This window comes from Mytilus californianus, unplaced genomic scaffold, assembly GCF_021869535.1.
Source record: "Mytilus californianus isolate M0D057914Y unplaced genomic scaffold, xbMytCali1.0.p SCAF_6, whole genome shotgun sequence".
Classification (NCBI taxonomy): Eukaryota; Metazoa; Mollusca; class Bivalvia; order Mytilida; family Mytilidae; genus Mytilus; species Mytilus californianus.
This window is the reverse complement of record NW_026262712.1, coordinates 66152734-66172461: the sequence shown is the minus strand read 5'-3', so window position 1 is coordinate 66172461 and position 19728 is coordinate 66152734. Positions and strand designations below refer to the sequence as shown.

At 30.8% G+C, this 19728-nt stretch overlaps 1 protein-coding gene across 1 annotated transcript in view; it reads left to right on the top strand.

Annotated features, from left to right (window-relative positions):
- The window catches only part of LOC127704390 (uncharacterized), a 62519-nt gene extending 45880 nt beyond the window's left edge, over positions 1-16639 (top strand). Inside the window, exons 7-10 of the mRNA XM_052208429.1 lie at positions 8972-9037; positions 9440-9487; positions 14377-14424; positions 15344-16639. Of these exons, the coding sequence (XP_052064389.1) occupies positions 8972-9037; positions 9440-9487; positions 14377-14424; positions 15344-15390 (209 nt within the window). The 3' untranslated portion in view covers positions 15391-16639. The remainder of the gene's footprint in view (positions 1-8971; positions 9038-9439; positions 9488-14376; positions 14425-15343) is intronic.
- The last annotated feature ends 3089 nt before the right edge of the window (positions 16640-19728 follow it).

Genomic DNA, 19728 nt, shown 5'->3' with positions numbered 1-19728 from the left:
GTCGAAGCACGTATAAAGATACTGTAAAAGCTATTGTGAGATATAAGGGAAAATAATCGAAATATTAAATATGTTTTTAAATCTTAAACACAAAAATGGGAGGAATATTCCATGCGAGAAACAGTGGTGAAATAAAGACGCAATTAAGATTTTAGACAATTATACCGAGATAAGTTTTACTGGTGCATTTCGTGTAATTGCAGAGTGTGACAATACCTCACTTTCATTTGTTAATTGAAACTGTTCCGTAAATTTCCAATTCACAGTTTATAAGTATAAGTGTATCGGAAATGAAGGTGATAACATGCCTGGGAAGTTTTGGAAACATTGCGAGGAACTACATTTTCTTTTAAAATGTTCTATTTATAATTATTTGAGAGATAACCGCATTGAAAATTAAATAAGGGTCTATTGGACAACACGATTTTTTCTTCATCATATGTAAAACCTTGACATTTACATGGACTAGTCAGCAGTGATGTGTTTTGTGACTTATTTTTGTAATTCTCCAACAGTATTTAAAATTTTGAGAATAACTTGAATGAATGATTGTGGTAAGAAACTCTATGTCAAAAAAGACTATCGTTTTCATTATTTTGTTTTCATACTTATCCAGTGTCACACCTTCACTGTACATGTTTAATTGTAGTTGTCTGTATTTTGTTGCCATAACCATCTAATGTTAATGTGTTAGTGCTAATAAAGTTAAAGCTATGTAAGTCATAAGAAAAATAAGTTATAAAAAAAGAGTAACAAACTTGCACATTCAGTACATGTCTATGTAAGGATAACAAAAATAAGTCACAAAACACATCACTGCTGACTAGTCCATGTAAATGTCAAGGTTTTAAATCGATATAACACAGAGAATAATTATTTTCTTTTCATATCAATCGTCAACATGAACATACACGGCCTTTACAGAATATACTTTGGGAAAAGTGTTCAAATGAAGGGGTTCGTAGAAGTACTGAAAATGACCTCCTTAGTGTACTGTAACGGAAATCGGTCTTAGTTTACTTATTTTGCTGTAAAATACCAGTTGTCCTTTCTATAGATTGTGTTTCTATATATATATAAGTTTCACCATGGTTAAAAAACAATGTTACTTCAAAACACCCCTATAGTTGGTATGTGCTTGATTTTAACTTACCGCCCCATTTAAGTATATGAGCTAATCCAGACGGTAGTATATAAACCAGCTCAAGACAGTGAAACGCTGTCAGTTTTGTGTGAGCCATTGAAGGATAAACTTTACGGAATATTCCAACTGGTAAGTAGACTGAATTTAGTAATTCCGAAGGATGTAAAATGATGAAACATTGTGTTTATGCATTGTGAACGAGGTTCTTCACCTTGCATTTTGATTTAGGTGCATTGTGTTGTTTTTTTATTTTGCATGGTGAATCCATTTAAGGCTGTGTTAATTGTTTTGAATAGGACGACTGGTTGTGGTACAAAATTAAATTTAACACTTGAAATCCCGATGTATTCAGGTACGGATCCATTGATCGCCCGTTACACGTTACAGTACTCAGAACAGGATTGTTCACAAAGGACCTGATGGGCTCATATAGGTGACACAAATGACATGAAATATAGAGATAGACTAGGTTAAAATAAATAAATAAATATATCTATATTAATAAATCTTATAATCATATTTTAAGAAATTACGAAGTTATTTAAGGAAAATGTACCCTTCTGTTGTTTCACTGCTTAACATTTGGAAATTTTATAAAAAATCAACAACCTTTACATTTGTATTCTAACATTTGACAATTTGGCAAATAGAGTATTATTGCATGCAGTGCTAGCAATGATTTCCTTAAAACAAGTTTATAAATTAGGATATTGGTTAAAAAAAAATAAATATGGACAAATTCAGGTACACCCTCTAGGGTGCGCTCAACTTCAATAACTCAGCACAAGTTTGTTTCGGAATGGAAGGGTTGTTTAAGACTTTTGGTAAACAATGAACGCTAGCACATCAAAGACAAAGACAAACAAGTTAGTTATCTATGTTTAAAATTTCATAACGAAAATTTCTGTATTATGGTCTATAGATTTTCTGCAAAAATCTTGGCTTCACTTGCCACAAAATCCTCGTTTTATATCCAATGCAATGAAAAAAGAAATGATATTTCTTTGAACGAAGTTTCCCTTTGGTATATGTCCAAAAAGGCACATCTCTAATATTCATTATCTTTGCTGGTTTGATACTTTTGCTCTTGGAAAATACACATGGCTACAGAAGGGGTCATAAACCTTAATTTATAAATTGACACGTGCCACACAGAATTGATTGTCACTTGTGTTATCGATTGAAATTCATGTCCATTTAACCAAGACCAGTTTATCACGCACGTGTATACAGGTTGAACATGTTTGAATTATTTATGCATGTTCTAGGTTTTTTGTTTAATGGTTCTTGTTTTTAAGATAACGAAATCAAAATTTTATTTATTTTTACGCACCGGATATACAGCTGTTATTCAAAATTTTCATCTTTTTCCAAATAAATAATTAATAATAGAAAACCAATTAAAAACAATAAATAGTTCTTAAACATTTTAAATGGTTTTATTAAAAGAAAATCTTAAAATAAAATAAGGTAAAAATGCAAGGTAAACAATAATTTAATAATAACTTATGAAACTATTAGTGTAACCTTATTTCCTGCGACTTCTTTTCCTGTGACTTTTTAATGACTTTTTACCCATGACTGTTTTCCTATGACATTTATTCCTACATTCACCAATAAGGAGATAGGACAGAAAGTCACAAGAAACATTGAAGGACAAGAAGTAATACTTTAAGTTTTAGATAATTTTTGGCAAATATCTAAAACTAAAGATTTAAAAAAAGTTTATCGACAGGTTGTAGTTATTCCTATGGGCACTAATTGCGACCCTTTAATGACAGACTTGTTTTTGTACTGTTATGAATCACAGTTTATGACCAAACTCAGTAAAGACCTGTCTAAATTGCATTTAATTGATAAATTCAACAACACTTACCGTTATCTTAATGATATTTTTTCGTTAAATAATCAAGAATTTTCTCAATATACTGCCGAAATTTACCCAAAGGAACTTACTTTGAATAAATCAAATTTAAACGGTAACAACTGTCCTTTCCTAGATTTAGATATTTCGGTTTTACACTGGAAACTCCACACTAAAATTTACGACAAAAAGGACGATTTGTCGTTCCCTATTGTTAATTCTCCCTTTTTGGATGGTGATGTTCCTTTGGCACCATCTTACGGTGTTTATATTTCACAACTCGTTCGCTCTGTTGTGCCGTTTTTGATTTTAACGAACGTTATCTATGTATTACTGGTAAATTATTAAGCCAGGGATTTCGTTACCACAAATTACTTAAAACCTTTACTTAATTCTTCCACAGATATAAAGATTTGGTTTTGAAGTTTGGTTGTACCTGTAGAAAACTTATTTCAAACGGGATTGCTCATCCTCATTTTTACGGCAATATTGTTTACCGTGCCCGGAAATTTAGAAACGATCCTGGTAAACTTATCGATCCTTTAAATAAACTTATTCTAAAAGGTTACCAATTCAACACTGTAATAAGATCATTAAATATTGTTTTTATTGGTACTAATATTGATTTTGTTATCAGTAAATTTAAAGCAAACTAAATATTATTGTTATATACATATACACATTCATGGATCTACAATATGTCGATACCTGTATCTTGGCATTGCACAAGGTCATGTTTTTCTCTGACTGTTTATGACGTCTTTACACTAAATCCATTGGATGTTGGATGTGTACGGATTGATAATTTAGTCTTAGATGCATGATTTTTTTTATTAGTTGTTAGTGGCTTTGAACTAGCTGTCAGTAACTGCGAGTACTCTTAGATCTGTACTTCGTGTGTTTTTGTTGTTTGAATGTACAAGTGCCCGGCCACGTCCACTTGTATTTGTATTATTTGTATTTTTATCCATCTGATGAGTTAAGCCTCTTTCAACTGATTTTTATAGTTCGTTCTTATGTTGTACTGTTACACCACTGTCCCAGGTTAGGGGGAGGGTTGGGATCCCGCTAACATGTTTAACCCCGCCACATTCTGTATGTATGTGCCTCTCCCAAGTCAGGAGCCTGTAATTCAGTGGTTGTCGTTTGTTTATGTGTTACATATTTGTTTTTCGTTCATTTTTTGTACATAAATTAGGCCGTTAGTTTTCTCGTTTGAATTGTTTTACATTGTCATTTCGGAGCCTTTTATAGCTGACTGTGCGGTATGGGCTTTGCTCATTGTTGAAGGCCGTACGGTGACCTATCACATATCATAGGGATATATTGACTAGCTACACGGCACCAAGAAATATATATATCTTGTGTATGTATGGTTTAAATTTATTTAATCTTAATTCTAAAATGCCAATATAAAAAAGGAGATATGGTATGATTACCAATGAGACAACTATCTACGAGAATACAAATGACAAAGATTGATCAATTAAGTGTGAGACAATCCAAACGAGAAAACTAACGACCTAACTCATAGAATACAGTTTACGAAAAACAAAAATGACAGACATAAACAACGACAACCAAACAAATTAATTTTGAATGTCTATCCTGACAATTTTATTTCTTTCAATTTTAAACTGGAATATTCTCTGCATGAAACAAGTACAAGACTGAAATAACATGCACTGTTTTGTACATGCGGAATTAAATTGATATTGTGTGCCGATTAAAAAAGACCACTAAAAACTTCAAATCTATAAGTCAAAGACCTTCAAAGATAATTAAGGACACTATATAATTTTGAAACTAATGTGCAATATATCTATATGGTATGGTAATAAATTCTGCTATGTGGAGGCATTTGGTTTATCTTAGAACTTACAATTTGTTGCATTTAACTAAACGACATCGACAGAAGAATACTAAGAGTTTCATTGTATATCACATGAAAGTTGAAAAAAGGAGAAAAATACAGTCACTACTGTTCCTCAAATTGCGAGATAAGATAAAAATTGTTCTGATTAGAACATTTGTCTTTCTGAAATAGTTTAAGCCCTTTATATTCTCTGTTATTGATACATTGTTCCCTGTAAGGTTCCGTTTCTAATAAGTTTCACCTCAAAATATTTTCATGGTCCTGGTCCCAACCTGGAACATTGCCAGTTGTAATAAGGGGTATCTTTTGCCGAGTTTTAGGGTTTTTATTCTTATTAAATAAATTCAGTGTTTATGATAATATTGTCATAGTCTCTATTTAAGCCATGATTGAATTTTAAATTGACTTCATAAGCTATTAGGTGTTGTTGGATTGCAGTCTCGTTGATTTATATATTTATCTCCTCTGATTCATATTTATTTCCAAATAACGTTGGTGACATATAATATATATTGTCACTATTATTTATAGGAATTTTATACAGATCGAGGCAAATTATATATTATAAATCCTTCCTTGGCACATTAATGCCTTTAGTGTACTAGTATATTGTTATAACCATGCAGTCAGCTTTTAAAAGAACATTCATTTTTATGGAACAATTGAATAATATGTAATGAAAGAATCAAAGTGTACATGAATATTGCAAAAGACTATTTTGTTAATCACAACAACAACACACACACACACAACTTAATTTGAAAACTTGTTCTAATTGCTCTATATTTTACTGTAATCAGAGTTTATTTGAAGTTGCATCATGAGTGCAATTATCTATGCGAAACCATATAGTATCTTGTTGAAAATTGCTTACTGCAACAATCTAACATAAATCCTGTATTTTCAGCAAATTTCAATTTTTCTGGGATAAAACATTCAAATTGAAAAACATGTTTCCATTGTAAATTATTTGTTCCAATGGAAAGAATAATTGTTCCAATAGAAAGAAATGATTATTCCCGTAGGAAGAATAAATATTCCCATAGGAATAAAAAATGTTCCCATGGCAAAAGTGAAATATCTTCATTTAAGAGAAACATTTGGATTAAACCAATTCTTAATAAGGCTCACTACATATAGCATGACTACATGAATGCATCACAATCAATCTACCAATATACATATACAAATTTAAACAATATTTATAGATTTCATAGCGAGTGAGAATTGGTTGATATCAACTCGAGTTATTTAATTTCAATATAATAATAAACTAGCCATCGGCGAGTATTTTATTACTTTTTAAATTAAATAACTACGTGCAGTGTGATACGAAATATATCTATTCATGCAAGAAATAGATAACTGGCCACAACCATATGAGAAATTTATATAAACATATAACAAGAATAATACATCTAAAGTATACATTGTAGTTACACTTATACATCTAACACTTTGTAAAAATATAATAACTTGTAAGAGTATTTGAATGAAGATACAGTATTTTATTTTTAGATTTCTCTGGAATGTGAATTCCACACTCTTGAACCACAAAAAGAAATTTTACGTTTGACTGTCTTTAACATACGTTTTGTAATCGTAATATTGAAAAATAAAGGCAACAGTAGTATACCGCTGTTCAAAAGTCATAAATCGATTGAGAGAAAACAAATCCGGGTTACGAACTTAAAAGCGTTTCTGCAGCTGATGTAAATGCAAGCTGCGGCAGTTTCCATGAAAATTACCTCATTGTTTATGTTATAAGTCTCATCGGGCAGATATGAAACCTCGTTTGAACATAAGTCAAAGTCTCCTTTTAAAATATCTATATCACATAGTTGTTCTTCTCACGCACCGATGTCAACAAGTGTAATGGCATTTAAAACTTAAGTACATATATAAGTGCAACTTTGAGTTTTATGTAGATTAAATTTCCCCTTTTAACTTATGTAGGATACTTTTATACTGTTATCGCTCATAAAGATTACGTAGATTTTAGAGTACTAGAATTATTTAGTAAAACTTGTAAACCCCTCCGTCATGAGTGTTTGAAATATCTATCTTCTCTCAACATTATCATATTTACTTAATCTTAAAGTTGTTTTTCAATAACTTAATATTCTCAAGAAATAACTTACTGTAAGGAACCACAAAACTCATTATCATTCTTTTCTTTTTTTTGCAAAAAATATTATAAAAAACAAATGGTCGATGTACATATAATACAGGAAAACAATATTTTAGTCAAAGGATGCGATTAATGTATTACAGTGGGACGTAGACAGTACTGAAGCCCACTTAAACATGTTATCTGCTTATAACATTAAAACATCTGTACGTTTGAAGCTGTCAATAATGTTTGAAACACACATTATACAAGACTTATGTCCAGTTTATTAACATTAATTTGTTCATATTTTAGGTCTGAAATATTGGTGTTTTAAAAATTATATTATAAATCAAGTTAAAGCCTTCCGAGCCCTATTTCTTTGACAGCCTATGATATCAATGGACGATCATTTATGATATTGATATCAATGCTTACGATTTCTACCCTTTAAGAAACTGTATTAGGTCGGATGAAGACAAAAATATTGATAAGACAAACAAATATAACTTTCGAATATATTGATACAAAAACCATACGATTAACGATGTTTACCCAAGACATGGTCATAGTTCAGTTTTAGTACAACTACAAAGTTTTTTTAAACTAAAATCTGAGAGAATTAAAATGCATCATTTACGTTTTGATAGTAATCGGAATTGGATTTGTCTCATGTAAGCAACGATTTACTCGCTTATAAACTGGGTGTTACTTTAAATTTTTATAAAGTCAACCACAAGCGAATACTTGACTAGCGATGTAAATGAAAAATATGATGCCAATTAAAAAGGGTACACTTTTTTGTCTCACCTTCACGGAGTCAAAAAGCGAGACATAGGTATGCTGTTTCCGGCGGCGGCGACGGCGGCGGCGTCAACAATGTATTAGTTTGTGATTAGGTCTAGTTCATGGTGAATCACTAGTGGTAGGTCAGTGATATTTGGTCTACAGTTGTATTAGCATTGGCATATCTCATTTCCATGGATAATAATTGGTCCTTACCCCTCAGTCATGGTCTATTGACTTTGAAACTTTTACTTAGTTTACATGTATTAGTTTGTGATTAGGTCAGTTTAAGATGAACCACTAATGTAAAGTTAATGATTTTCGGTATGCAAATGTATTGGCATTTGCAAGTTTCATTTCCATGGAGATTATATAACCTCACCCCCTAATTATGGTTCCCTGACTTTGAAACTTTTATATAGTTTACAAGTTAATGTTTGTGTTTAGGTTTGTTTAAAGGGTACGACTTATGAAAAGTCAATGGTATTTGGTTTGCAGTTGTATAAGCATTGGCACATCTCATTTCAATGGAGATTGTTTAGCCCTATACCTTCAGTCATGGTTCATTGACTATGAATATTTGCATAACTTACATGTTAAAGTATTGCTATTTTAATTTTAACATTTGCATTATCAAAATAACAAATAGGCGAGACATATCACTGTGTTAACAGTTTATTTAGTACTTTTAGTAAAATACGTTGAAAAAACCAATTGTGCAAGATATTCAAAATAGCAGAAACGACGAGAACTTTTAGATCCAATCATGTCTAAACAATACGACCAAAAAATAGTCAGTGTACAATTTCTCTAGAGTGATGTAATTATATATAAACATACATAAAAAGTATATGGTAGCTTACACTAAAATATTGTAAAAATTAATTATGTAGTAATCAATTGTATATTGCAACATCTTCTATATCTTACATATACCTTTTGATGGTCCATTCAAATCGAATTGTTCAGCGGTGAACTTAGCCATCACTTTGATTTTTGTTGTTCATTATATTGCTGTATTGCTAGTAACAAAATATCAAATTAGGTTTACAAATGATATAAACTATATTATATGAATATAGATTGTGATCATGAAGTAGATTTTACTGAACGAACGTATTCGTTTGTTCGTAGGTAAAGTTTATACATGCATTATAAATAGTATTCATGTTTTATTCTTTTTTTCCTTAGGTTGCTACGAATTTTTATTTCCTATATCAGCAAGTTCAGAATTTGATGCCACAGGAACGGTGTTAGGTACGCTGCCATTGCATTTCGAAAAAAAATCATTCATTATTATTATCCTAACTTTATATTTGCCTTCAAATTATTCATAATAAAATTGAGAATGGAAATTCCATATTTTATACCCAAATATAATTAGAGTTCAAATTAAATCATCGAGGAAAAGCTATGTAACTATAAATTCCTGTAAAAAAAGCCGTGGTATATTATCTTGTTTTTGTTATTCGACAACATGTTAATTACTTATTTTAGCTCATGAAAATTAAATACTGCCATGTAAAAACATAGATTGCATCATGCAGAAATGCTTACGTCAAATTTTACAGACATGATGTTTTCTTCCGTGAATTAACATACTTGTTTATATCATAAAATAGTTATTATGTTTTTATCATGTTTTTTCTTTTTCTTTAGATAAAAAAAACAAAAGAACAGTTTTGTACTCGGCAGATACAGAAACAGGTAATTACTATACATTTATCCAAAGACCGGCTGAAACAATCCGAAAAAAAAATCATTGTATAGGGTACATGTTTACCTTAGCAAAACCTCTAATCACCATGATCACATAGTGTTAAAGTATGAAGAGTAATCCAGTAATAATGTTCATAGTATATGTATATCATTACCAAGTAGGCTTATAAATAGATGACACCCCGTTAAAATTTTACAACTTGTATGTAATTACGATATCGTTTCACTTTTTCTCCGTAGCATAACCTTAATATAAAACAACAAGACAGGTAGAACACAATAAAGGACCAATACAAACCATAGGTATAGTAAAACAACACAATTGTCAAAATGAACAAGAATGGGCACGCTGAAAAGTCTTGTCTGCTTATTAAATGCTTATATTTGGATTTATTCTTCAAAAAGCACATTGTTAAAATTTTCAAACAAGTGTAACATAATCAATGTTTCCATGAAAAATAAGGCGAAGGTCAGAATTCAAAACAAATCTGCATTTGTGTCAATGATTAATCATTATCAATATTATTTCTTTCCAACAAATATTATATTTATTTAGTTTCTATTAGTCAATGATTTTTCCTTCGCCCCCTCCCCCATACCCTGCGAAAAAATCAAATAGTCGATGTACATTATAAACAGGAAAAGGTGTTTTGGTTCAAGTTAGCGGTCAATGGTTTACATTGGGAAGTAGACACTTAAGATCACTTAATCATATTATATGCTTATACCATTCAAACATTTGTACTTTTGAAGCTGTCAATAATGTTTGAAAAACACATTATACAGAATGTCCAGTTTATCAATCTAAAACAGTTCATATTTTAAGTCGTAAATATTGATTTTTTTTTCGAAATTATATTACAAATCAAATAAAAGCCTATTTCCTTGAAAGACTTCGTTCTCAATGGACACTCATTTATGATATCGATATCAATGCTTATGAATTGTACTCTAAAAAAAACTGTTTTAGGTCGGATGAAGAAAAATATGTTTATGTCAAAACACGTATAGATTTCGAATGTGTTGAAGGTAATACCGCCAAATCATAGTACGTCACATCCGGTTGCATACGAAAAAGGGTAAACAAAAATATTCCCTTGAAGTTGACACTTGTAGGAAATTAATCCTACATTTCATTGAAGTCATAAACATATATCTTAGGTGTTTCAAAGCAATTTTATTTGGTGTTTCTATAGAATATTTTGGAAACTTGAGGTTACATGGTTATTTAAGCTCGTACTTAGGAAAAAAGGGTGAAAATGTTATTGGGTAACCTTCAGTGATGGTTAATTTCTTATATGCAATGAAATGTTATGCGAAATTTTGTCTATAATACTGGACAGGATAAAACTTTACTCATGCCGGAAAGTCCCTAATCAAAGTGTGTCTTTATTTGAAACAAAGATAAATTCTGCACAATTTTTTTTAAAGTGCAAATTTGAAAAGACTAATAGTGGAAAATCACTGGTGGTATTACACCTTTGACCTTGTGTGTACTCTCATTTGAGAACATTTCATGCCATTTAAGTGAAATGTTCCAAAAATGAAATATTAGTGGAATGAGTCTCAAAAACACATTTTATTAGAAAATTGTCTTGAAATAGGACTCTACAATGAATATTTGTAGACAGATCATTGTTTTGAGTAGCTTTTTCTGACTTTTCTCCTTATTTTTTATATTTTGTTATAATAGAAAACTTTCTCCTACGTAATACTTTAATAAATACATAGTTATTAGTAAATAGAATTATTTTTGAAGCAGTAACAACAAATTATTCACAAAAATGTAAGTTTTTTATGTCCTTCTCTGGAACGCGGCGCAAATTTAAGTTCTACGTAAAACTTATTGAAACCTCCTTGGAGTCAATACATTTTTATATGGATTTTTCATTCGGCTTGAATACTTCAATTACTTATTTGTTATCACATTTCCTTCATAAACGAGTGAAAGTTACCCCAAAACATTTATTCATTGGCCTAAACAAATGAAATTTTATGGAAATGAAAGAGATATAAATGAACCAGAAGGGACACTATATTGAAGAAAGAAGGTCCATTAGTGATATTTATCAGCCTAGAGTCATAATAATACTTCACAAATAATACACGATGGTCTTGAAGTATAAATTCTTGGTATTGAGAATCTTAATAACGTGTTATAGTATTCTTTTATTTGTCTTTATGAATATTACTTTTACTGTTTAGTCTGTTTTTGGTGATATCCATTTGACGTGACTCTGTACTTATACATCCCGTCATTGTGTTATTGTTCTATGATAATTTTTGTATTCTTGTCTTTCATTTTTGCTGATGTGCTTTGTCTTTATACCTTTTTGTATTTCTTTGATACATATGACGTGGCTCTGTACTTATACATCCCGTCATCGTGTTATTGTTCTATGATAATGTTTGTATTCTTGTCTTTCATTTTTGCTAATTTACTTTGTCTATATGCCTTTCTGTGTTTCTTTGATACATATGACGTGGCTCTGTACTTATACATCCCGTCATTGTGTTATTGTGCTGTTGTAAATTTTTGTATTCTTGTCTTTCATTTTTGTTAATGTGCTTTGTCTATATGCCTTTTTTTGCTTCTTTGTTACATATTTGTTTGTTTTTATAGTGATTAAGATTAAAACACAAATTTGACTGCTGTACCCCTATTTTTGACATTTTTACCTATTATGTCTGTTTGTTTTGTTCACACATCGTTGTCAATATAATGGAATTTGATGCGACTGTCATACAAGTGAGAGGTTCAGCTAGCTAAAAAGCAGGTTTAATCCACCATTTTCTACATAAAAAAATGCCTGTACCAAGTCAGGAATATGACAGTTGTTATCCATTCGTTTGATGTGTTTGAGCTTTTAATTTTGCTATTTGATTAGGGACTTTCCGTTTTGGATTTTCCTCGGAGTTCAGTGTTTTTGTGATTTTACTTTGTTTGTATCATATTCAACTGTTTGTAGGCAGATGATATAAAAATTTGATCATTTAGTGGTCCACACTATATTCTATCATGATGCGGCTTGATTTGGATATTTCGAAGAAGTTTTGCTCGAATCGCTGTAGATATCGTCTTACATTATACTAGACTTTTCTCAAACTATTGATCTGATTATGACAAAACTTGACCTAATGCTTGAAATAACCAGTAATACAAAGGGAAAAAATCACATTCAGTTTATTCAACCAAAAAGTCTTCTTTAGGAATAATACCACCAAATCTTAGTACTTCACATCCGGTGCATACGAAAAAATGGTCGAAAAAAAATATTGACAGTTGTAGGAAATTAATCCTACATTTCTATGAAAAAAATATTTCTTAGTCATAAACATATATTTTGGGTATTTTAAAGCACCATTAAGTTTTTTATTTAGTGTTTCAATATAATATTTTGGAATTTTGAGGTTGCATGGTTATTAAAGCTTGTACACAGGAGAAAAAGGGGTGAAAATTTGATTGGTTAACATGCAGTGATGGTTATTTTTTTTATATGCAATGAAATGTTATGTGAAATTTTGTCCAAAGTACTGGACAGGATAAATCTTTACTCATGCCAAGTATTTCTGTTTTTAAAACAAAGATAAATTCTGAAATTTTTTTGAAAAGTGCAAATTTAACTTAGACTTGTAGGGGAAAATCAATGGTGGTATTACACCTTGAAACCAAACCATTAACGTTGATCACCCAAGACATGGAATTATAATTAGTTCAGTTTTACTTCTAATTACATAATTTTTTGAACAAAAAATCGAGAGAATTCAAATTTATTATTTACATTTTGATATTAATGATCGAAATTTTTTTGTCACAAGAAATCAATAATTTACTCACTTATTTAATAATTGTAACTTTAAATTTTAATATAGCCAACCATAAACGAATACTTAGCTAGTAATGTTAATAAAATTATGCCACCAATTATAAAGCATACAACAGGTTTTATGTTATTTACCTTTCACTAAAAATGGTTGAAAAAACAATTGTGATAGATATTCAAAATAGCAGACACGTTGAAAAGCATTAGATCCAATCGTGTCTAAACAATATGGCCAAAATTCGTCGCCAAAATTTCTAGAGTGATGTGATTATAAATATATATATATAGTCTACATTGGCTAGAGGTATGGGGAGAGGGTTGAGATCTCACAAAACATGTTTAACCGCGCTGCATTTTTGTGCCTGTCCCACAATCAGGAGCCTCTGACCTTTGTGAGTCTTGTATGAAAATTATATGGTAGCTTACACTATCATATTGTAAAAATGAATTATGTAGTAACTTATTGTATATTGCAATATCTTCTACATCTTACCTTTTGATGGTCAATTCAGATCGAATTGTACAGCGGTGTGTAAATCCTGGCTATCGAATTGAATCCAAAAAACATTAGATAAAAGAGATAATTCGGATACCCTTTGCTGACAATTTTTGACGGAATCTCAAAAGCAATCATTTCACTGGGATCTTGTATAGTAAGTTTGATCGATTCATATGTATTATTTCAATCAATGCTTCAATTTTAGTATTTATGTAGAAATATTTAACTGATCAAGGTCGAATTCAAAATTAAATGAAAAATTAATAAAAAGAAGAGACATTGTAAATACCCGTAAACTTAGCCATTACTTTGATTTCTGTTATACATCATTTTGTCGATATTAACAATATTCATAACCATTTATGTTTACAAATGATATAAACTACCTTATATATATATATAGATTGTCATCATGAAATATGTTCAGAGTAGATTTTACTGAACGAAGGAAGATATTCTTTTTTCATAGGTAAAGTTGATACATGCAATATAAATAGTATTAATGTTTGATTAATTTTTCCTTCAATTTGACGGATGTGTATTTTTTATGCCAGCGACTTCAGAATTTGATGTGAGAGAAACAGGGGAAGACATAGTGTTAGGTACGTTATTATTGCATTTCTTTAAAAATAAATCCTTTCTTATTCTATAAGTACTTTAATTCATAAGTTCATATTTACCAAGACCGGTTATCTAAATAAAATAAGAGTTCAAATTACATAAAACAGGAAAAGTAACGTAGATACATGCACATTCCTGTAAACGTAGCCATGATATATTTTCTTGTTATTCGACAACATGCATGTTTAACTAAACAAAACCCTAATCACGTAGTGTTAAAAGTGTAAAGAGTAATTGAGTAATAATGCTCATAGTATCTGTATATCATTACTAATTAGGCTTATAAATAGATGACACCCCGTTAAAATTTTATATTTGTTTGTGCTTGCAATATCGGTTCTCTTTATGCCATGGTGTAGCCTAAATTTAAATAAAAAGACATGTAAAAAACAATAAAGGTCCAATACAAACCAAACGTATAGTAAAACAACACAATTGTCAAAATTAACAAGAATTGGCACGCTGAAAAGTCTTGTCTGCTTAACTGGTTATAATTGGATTTTATTCTTTAAAACATTGTTCGTTGGACAGTGCCATTTTGAAGTAGCAAAGACAATGGACCCCTGCACTAATAGAGCAAAACAATTGTCTCATCCTTCCCTCTCGTTTCACATAATACAAGTTGTTATACCATGGTTTTTCTATCACCACGTATATATGTCTTTTCCATGTCTGGCAAAACTGTTAAAATATGTTTGGTTTTCAATGTTCTTTAACTCCCGTTTTCATTTGGACTCCCCATTGTTTTGATAACAGATACCAGCGCCTCTGGTGGGTCTGATGTAAATGAAACGTGTGTCTGGTTACTATTGAATCAAGATAGTACCTTTGATGAGATTAAGAAAATAATTATAAGAGTTTTTCCATACTGATTTTTTAAAATATATATTTCATTTACAGGTGATGCTGTGGTATGTTATGTAATAACTAGTCTAATGTACTTTTGATTAAACAGAAAACGATATCGAAAACGACAAAAGAGATGCCTAAAAAGGTCGTCTATTAATGTTATAGATATAAAGACACAATTCGAATGTTCTGATAAGAAAATTCATCACAACATTGGCAGTGAAAATAATCGGTAGTCGCAAATAATGTGGGGGTGCAGTATTAGCACATTGAAAAAATCTCCAGCTAAAAATAGTTTTCCTGGTGATATTCTTCGACCCTTATCTGAATTTAACAGAAACGCTTACTCACATGTTCTTACGGATTCAACATTTAAGATTTACAAATCATTAAAAAAAACATTGCTTATGAGCGTATGATGGTTTTCGAAATAAGGAATTTGAAAAAAATATGGCTCGATATGGCTCGATTCGTAGAGTTACTGTATCATTCGTATAATAATATATGAAAAGAAACAAATGGTTTAAAAAAACAAACGATTATAAAATAAACAACCTTACAAATGATTAAAAACATTCTTTAAACATATTAAAAATAAAATACTACATTAAGAAACGGAACATTAAATGTGTCATAGATATGCTCGTTTGCAATGATTTATTTTATCTACTTAATTTCTTATTCATATGACACATGTCATGTATGATGTAGATCACCGGAGACAGTGCAAAGTTGGAATTGGCTTTACAAGAAGCGAGAGAAGAAATTAAACATTTAAAGGAAAGTATCAGTAAGCTACAGCGTGAAAAGGAATATCCATTGTTAGAAATTAGAGAATTACAAACGGATAGAAAGGAAAACATGAACATACAAAAGTTGGGAGAATTAAAATAAATAAAAAACAAGAAAGAAGGTGCTGAAGAGCAATTAACACATTTGTAAAGTGAATTTGTTGTCAGAGACAAAGTACAATTACGCGGAGAACTACAAGAAACAAAGAAAGAAGTGATATACCTTAGAAAAGAACTGATGGTATAAAAAAGGCAGAATATTCAAATGGGGGACAAGATTGACTACCTGATAAAATTGGTTTCTGGAAAAACAAAATTGGTTCTGAAACAACAAAAGAATGACCATTTATGCAGAAATACATCATGTCAATCTTTCTTTTTCCACTAAAAATATTCTTTGATTCTGTGACTTCTGAGTACTGGACGCTCTTAAAGATTCGTTGGAAAATTAAGAAATGTTTTCGATTGTGAATTAAAAACAAATCTGCATTTGTGTCAATGATTAATCATTATCAATATTATTTCTTTCCAACAAATATTATATTTATTTAGTTTCTATTAGTCCATGATATTTCCTTCGCACCTCGCCCATACCATGCGAAAAAATCAATTGGTCGATGTACATTATAAACAGGAAAAGATGTTTTGGTTCAAGTTAGCGGTCAATGGTTTACATTGGGAAGTAGACACTTAAGACCACTTAATCTTTTTATATGCTTATACCATTCAAACATCTGTACTTTTGAAGCTGTCAACAATGTTTGAAAAACACATTATACAGAACTTATATAGATATAAGAAGATGTGGTATGAGTGCCAATGAGACAACTCTCCATCCAAGTCAAAATTTATAAAAGTAAACCATTATAGGTAAAAGTATGGTCTTCAACACGGAGCCTATAAAGCTACAAAGGGCCCCAAAAATTACTAGTGTAAAACCATTCAAACGAGAAAACCAACGGTCTAATCTATATAAAAAACGAGAAACGAGAAACACTTATGAACCACATCAACAAACAACAACTACTGAACATCAGATTCCTGACTTAGGAAAGGTGCAAACAATTGCAGCGGGTTTAAACGTTTTAATGGTACCAAACCTTCACCCTTATCTGAAACAATAGTGTAACATCACAACATGTCCAGTTTATCAATTTATGTCCACTTTATCTATCTAGAACAGTTCATATTTTAGGTCGTAATTTTTTATTGTTTTTCGAAATTATACTACAAATCAAATTAAAGCCTATTTCCTTGAAAGACTTGGATCTCAATTGACACTCATTTATGATATCGATATCAAAGCTTACGAATTGTACTCTGAAAGAAACTGTTTTAGTTCGGATGAAGAAAAATATGTTTAAGTCAAAACACGATTTCGAATGTATTGAAGCTGTAATACCGCCAAATCATAGTACGTCACATCCGGTTGCATACGAAAAGGGTAAACAAAAAGATTCCCTTGAAGTTGGCACTTGTAGGAAATTAATCCTTCATTTCATTGAAGTCATAAACATATATCTTAGGTGTTTCAAAGCAATTTTTATTTGGTGTTTCTATAGAATATTTTGGAAACTTGAGGTTACATGGTTATTTAAGCTCGTACTTAGGAAATAATGGGTGAAAATGTGATTGGTTAACTTTCAGTGATGGTTATTTTCTTATATGCAATGAAATGTTATGCGAAATTTTGTCTATAGTACTGGACAGGATAAAACTTTACTCATGCCGGAAAGTCCCTAATCAAAGTGTTTCTTTATTTGAAACAATGATAAATTCTGCACAATTTTTTTAAAAGTGCAAATTTGAAAAAGAATAATAGGGGGAAATCAATGGTGGTATTACACCTAGTATTGGAAGCTGCACATGCACCTTTGACCTTGAGTGTACTCTCATTTGATAAAATTTCATGTCATTTAAGTGAAATGTTCCAAAAATGAAATATGAGTGGATTGAGTCTCAAAAACACATTTTATTAGAAAATTGCCTTGAAATAGGACTCTAAAATGAATATTAGTAGACAGAGCATTGTTTTGAGGAGCTTCTTATGACTTTTCTCCTTATTTCTTATATTTTACTATAATACAAAACTTTCTCCTAAGTTATACTTTAATAGATACATAGTATCATTAGTAAATAGAATTATTTTTGAAGCAGTAACAACAAAATTATTCACAAAAATGTAAGCTTTTTATGTCCCTCTCTGGAACGCGGCGTAAATTATGTTCTACGTAAGAACTTATTGAAACCTCCTTGGAGTCAATAAACATTTATATGGATAGTTCATTCAGCTTGAATACTTCAATTACTCATTTATTATCACATTTCCTTCATAAACGCTTCATAAACGAGTTAAAGTTACCCCAAAACTTTTATTCATTGGCCTAAACAAATGAAATTTTATTGAAATGAAAGAGGTATAAATGAACCAGAAGGACACTATATTGGAGACAGAAGGTCCATTTGTGATATTTATCAGCCTAGAGTCATAATGATACTTCACAAATAATACACTAAGGTCTTTAAGCATAAATTCTTGGTATTGAGAATCTTAATAACGTGTTATAGTATTCTTTTATTTGTCTTTATGAATATTACTTTTACTGTTTAGTCTGTTTTTGGTGATATCCATTTGACGTAACTCTGTACTTATACATCCCATCATCGTGTTATTGTTCTGTGATAATGTTTGTATTCTTGTCTTTCTTTTTTGCTAATTTGCTTTGTTTATATGCCTTTTTGTGTATTGATGCATATGACGTGGCTCTGTACTTATACATCCCGTCATTTTGCTTAGTTTCTTTTGTTACCTATTCTGACATCGGACTCGGACTTCTTTTAAACTGAGTTTGACTGTGCGTATTGCTATGTGTTTCTTTATTCTTCATTGGCTAGAGGTATAGGGGGAGGGTTGAGATCTCACAAAACATGTTTAATCCCGCCGCATTAGTATGTTTCTTTTTAATTTTAGTTCATTTATATGTTTTTGAGTTTAGTGTGACGTCCCTTTTTACTGAACTAGCACACAATTTTATTTAGGGGCCAGCTGAGGACCACCTCCGGGTGCAGGATTTTCTCGCTGCATTGAAGACCCATTGGTGGCCTTCGGCTGTTGTCTGCTCTGTGGTCGGGTTGTTGTCTCTTTGATATATTCCCCATTTCCATTCTCAATTTTATTGTGTTATTGTGCTGTTGTAAATTTTTGTATTCTTGTCTTTCATTTATGCTAATATGCTTTGTCTATATGCCTTTTTGTGCTTCTTTGTTACATATTTGTTTGTTTTTTATAGTGATTAAGATTATAACACAAAGGTTGACTGCTGTACCCTTATTTTTGACATTTTTATCTGTTATGTCTGTTTGTTTTGTTCACACATCGTTGTCAATATAATGGAATTTGATGCGACTGTCATACAAGTGAGAGGTTTAGCTAGCTAAAAAGCAGGTTTAATCCACCATTTTCTACATAAGAAAATGCCTGTACCAAGTCAGGAATATGACAGTTGTTATCCATTTGTTTGATGTGTTCGAGCTTTTGATTTTGCCATTTGATTAAGGACTTTCCATTTTGAATTTTCCTCGGAGTTCAGTGTTTTTGTGATTTTACTTTTTTTTATCATATTCAACTGTTTGTAGGCAGATGAG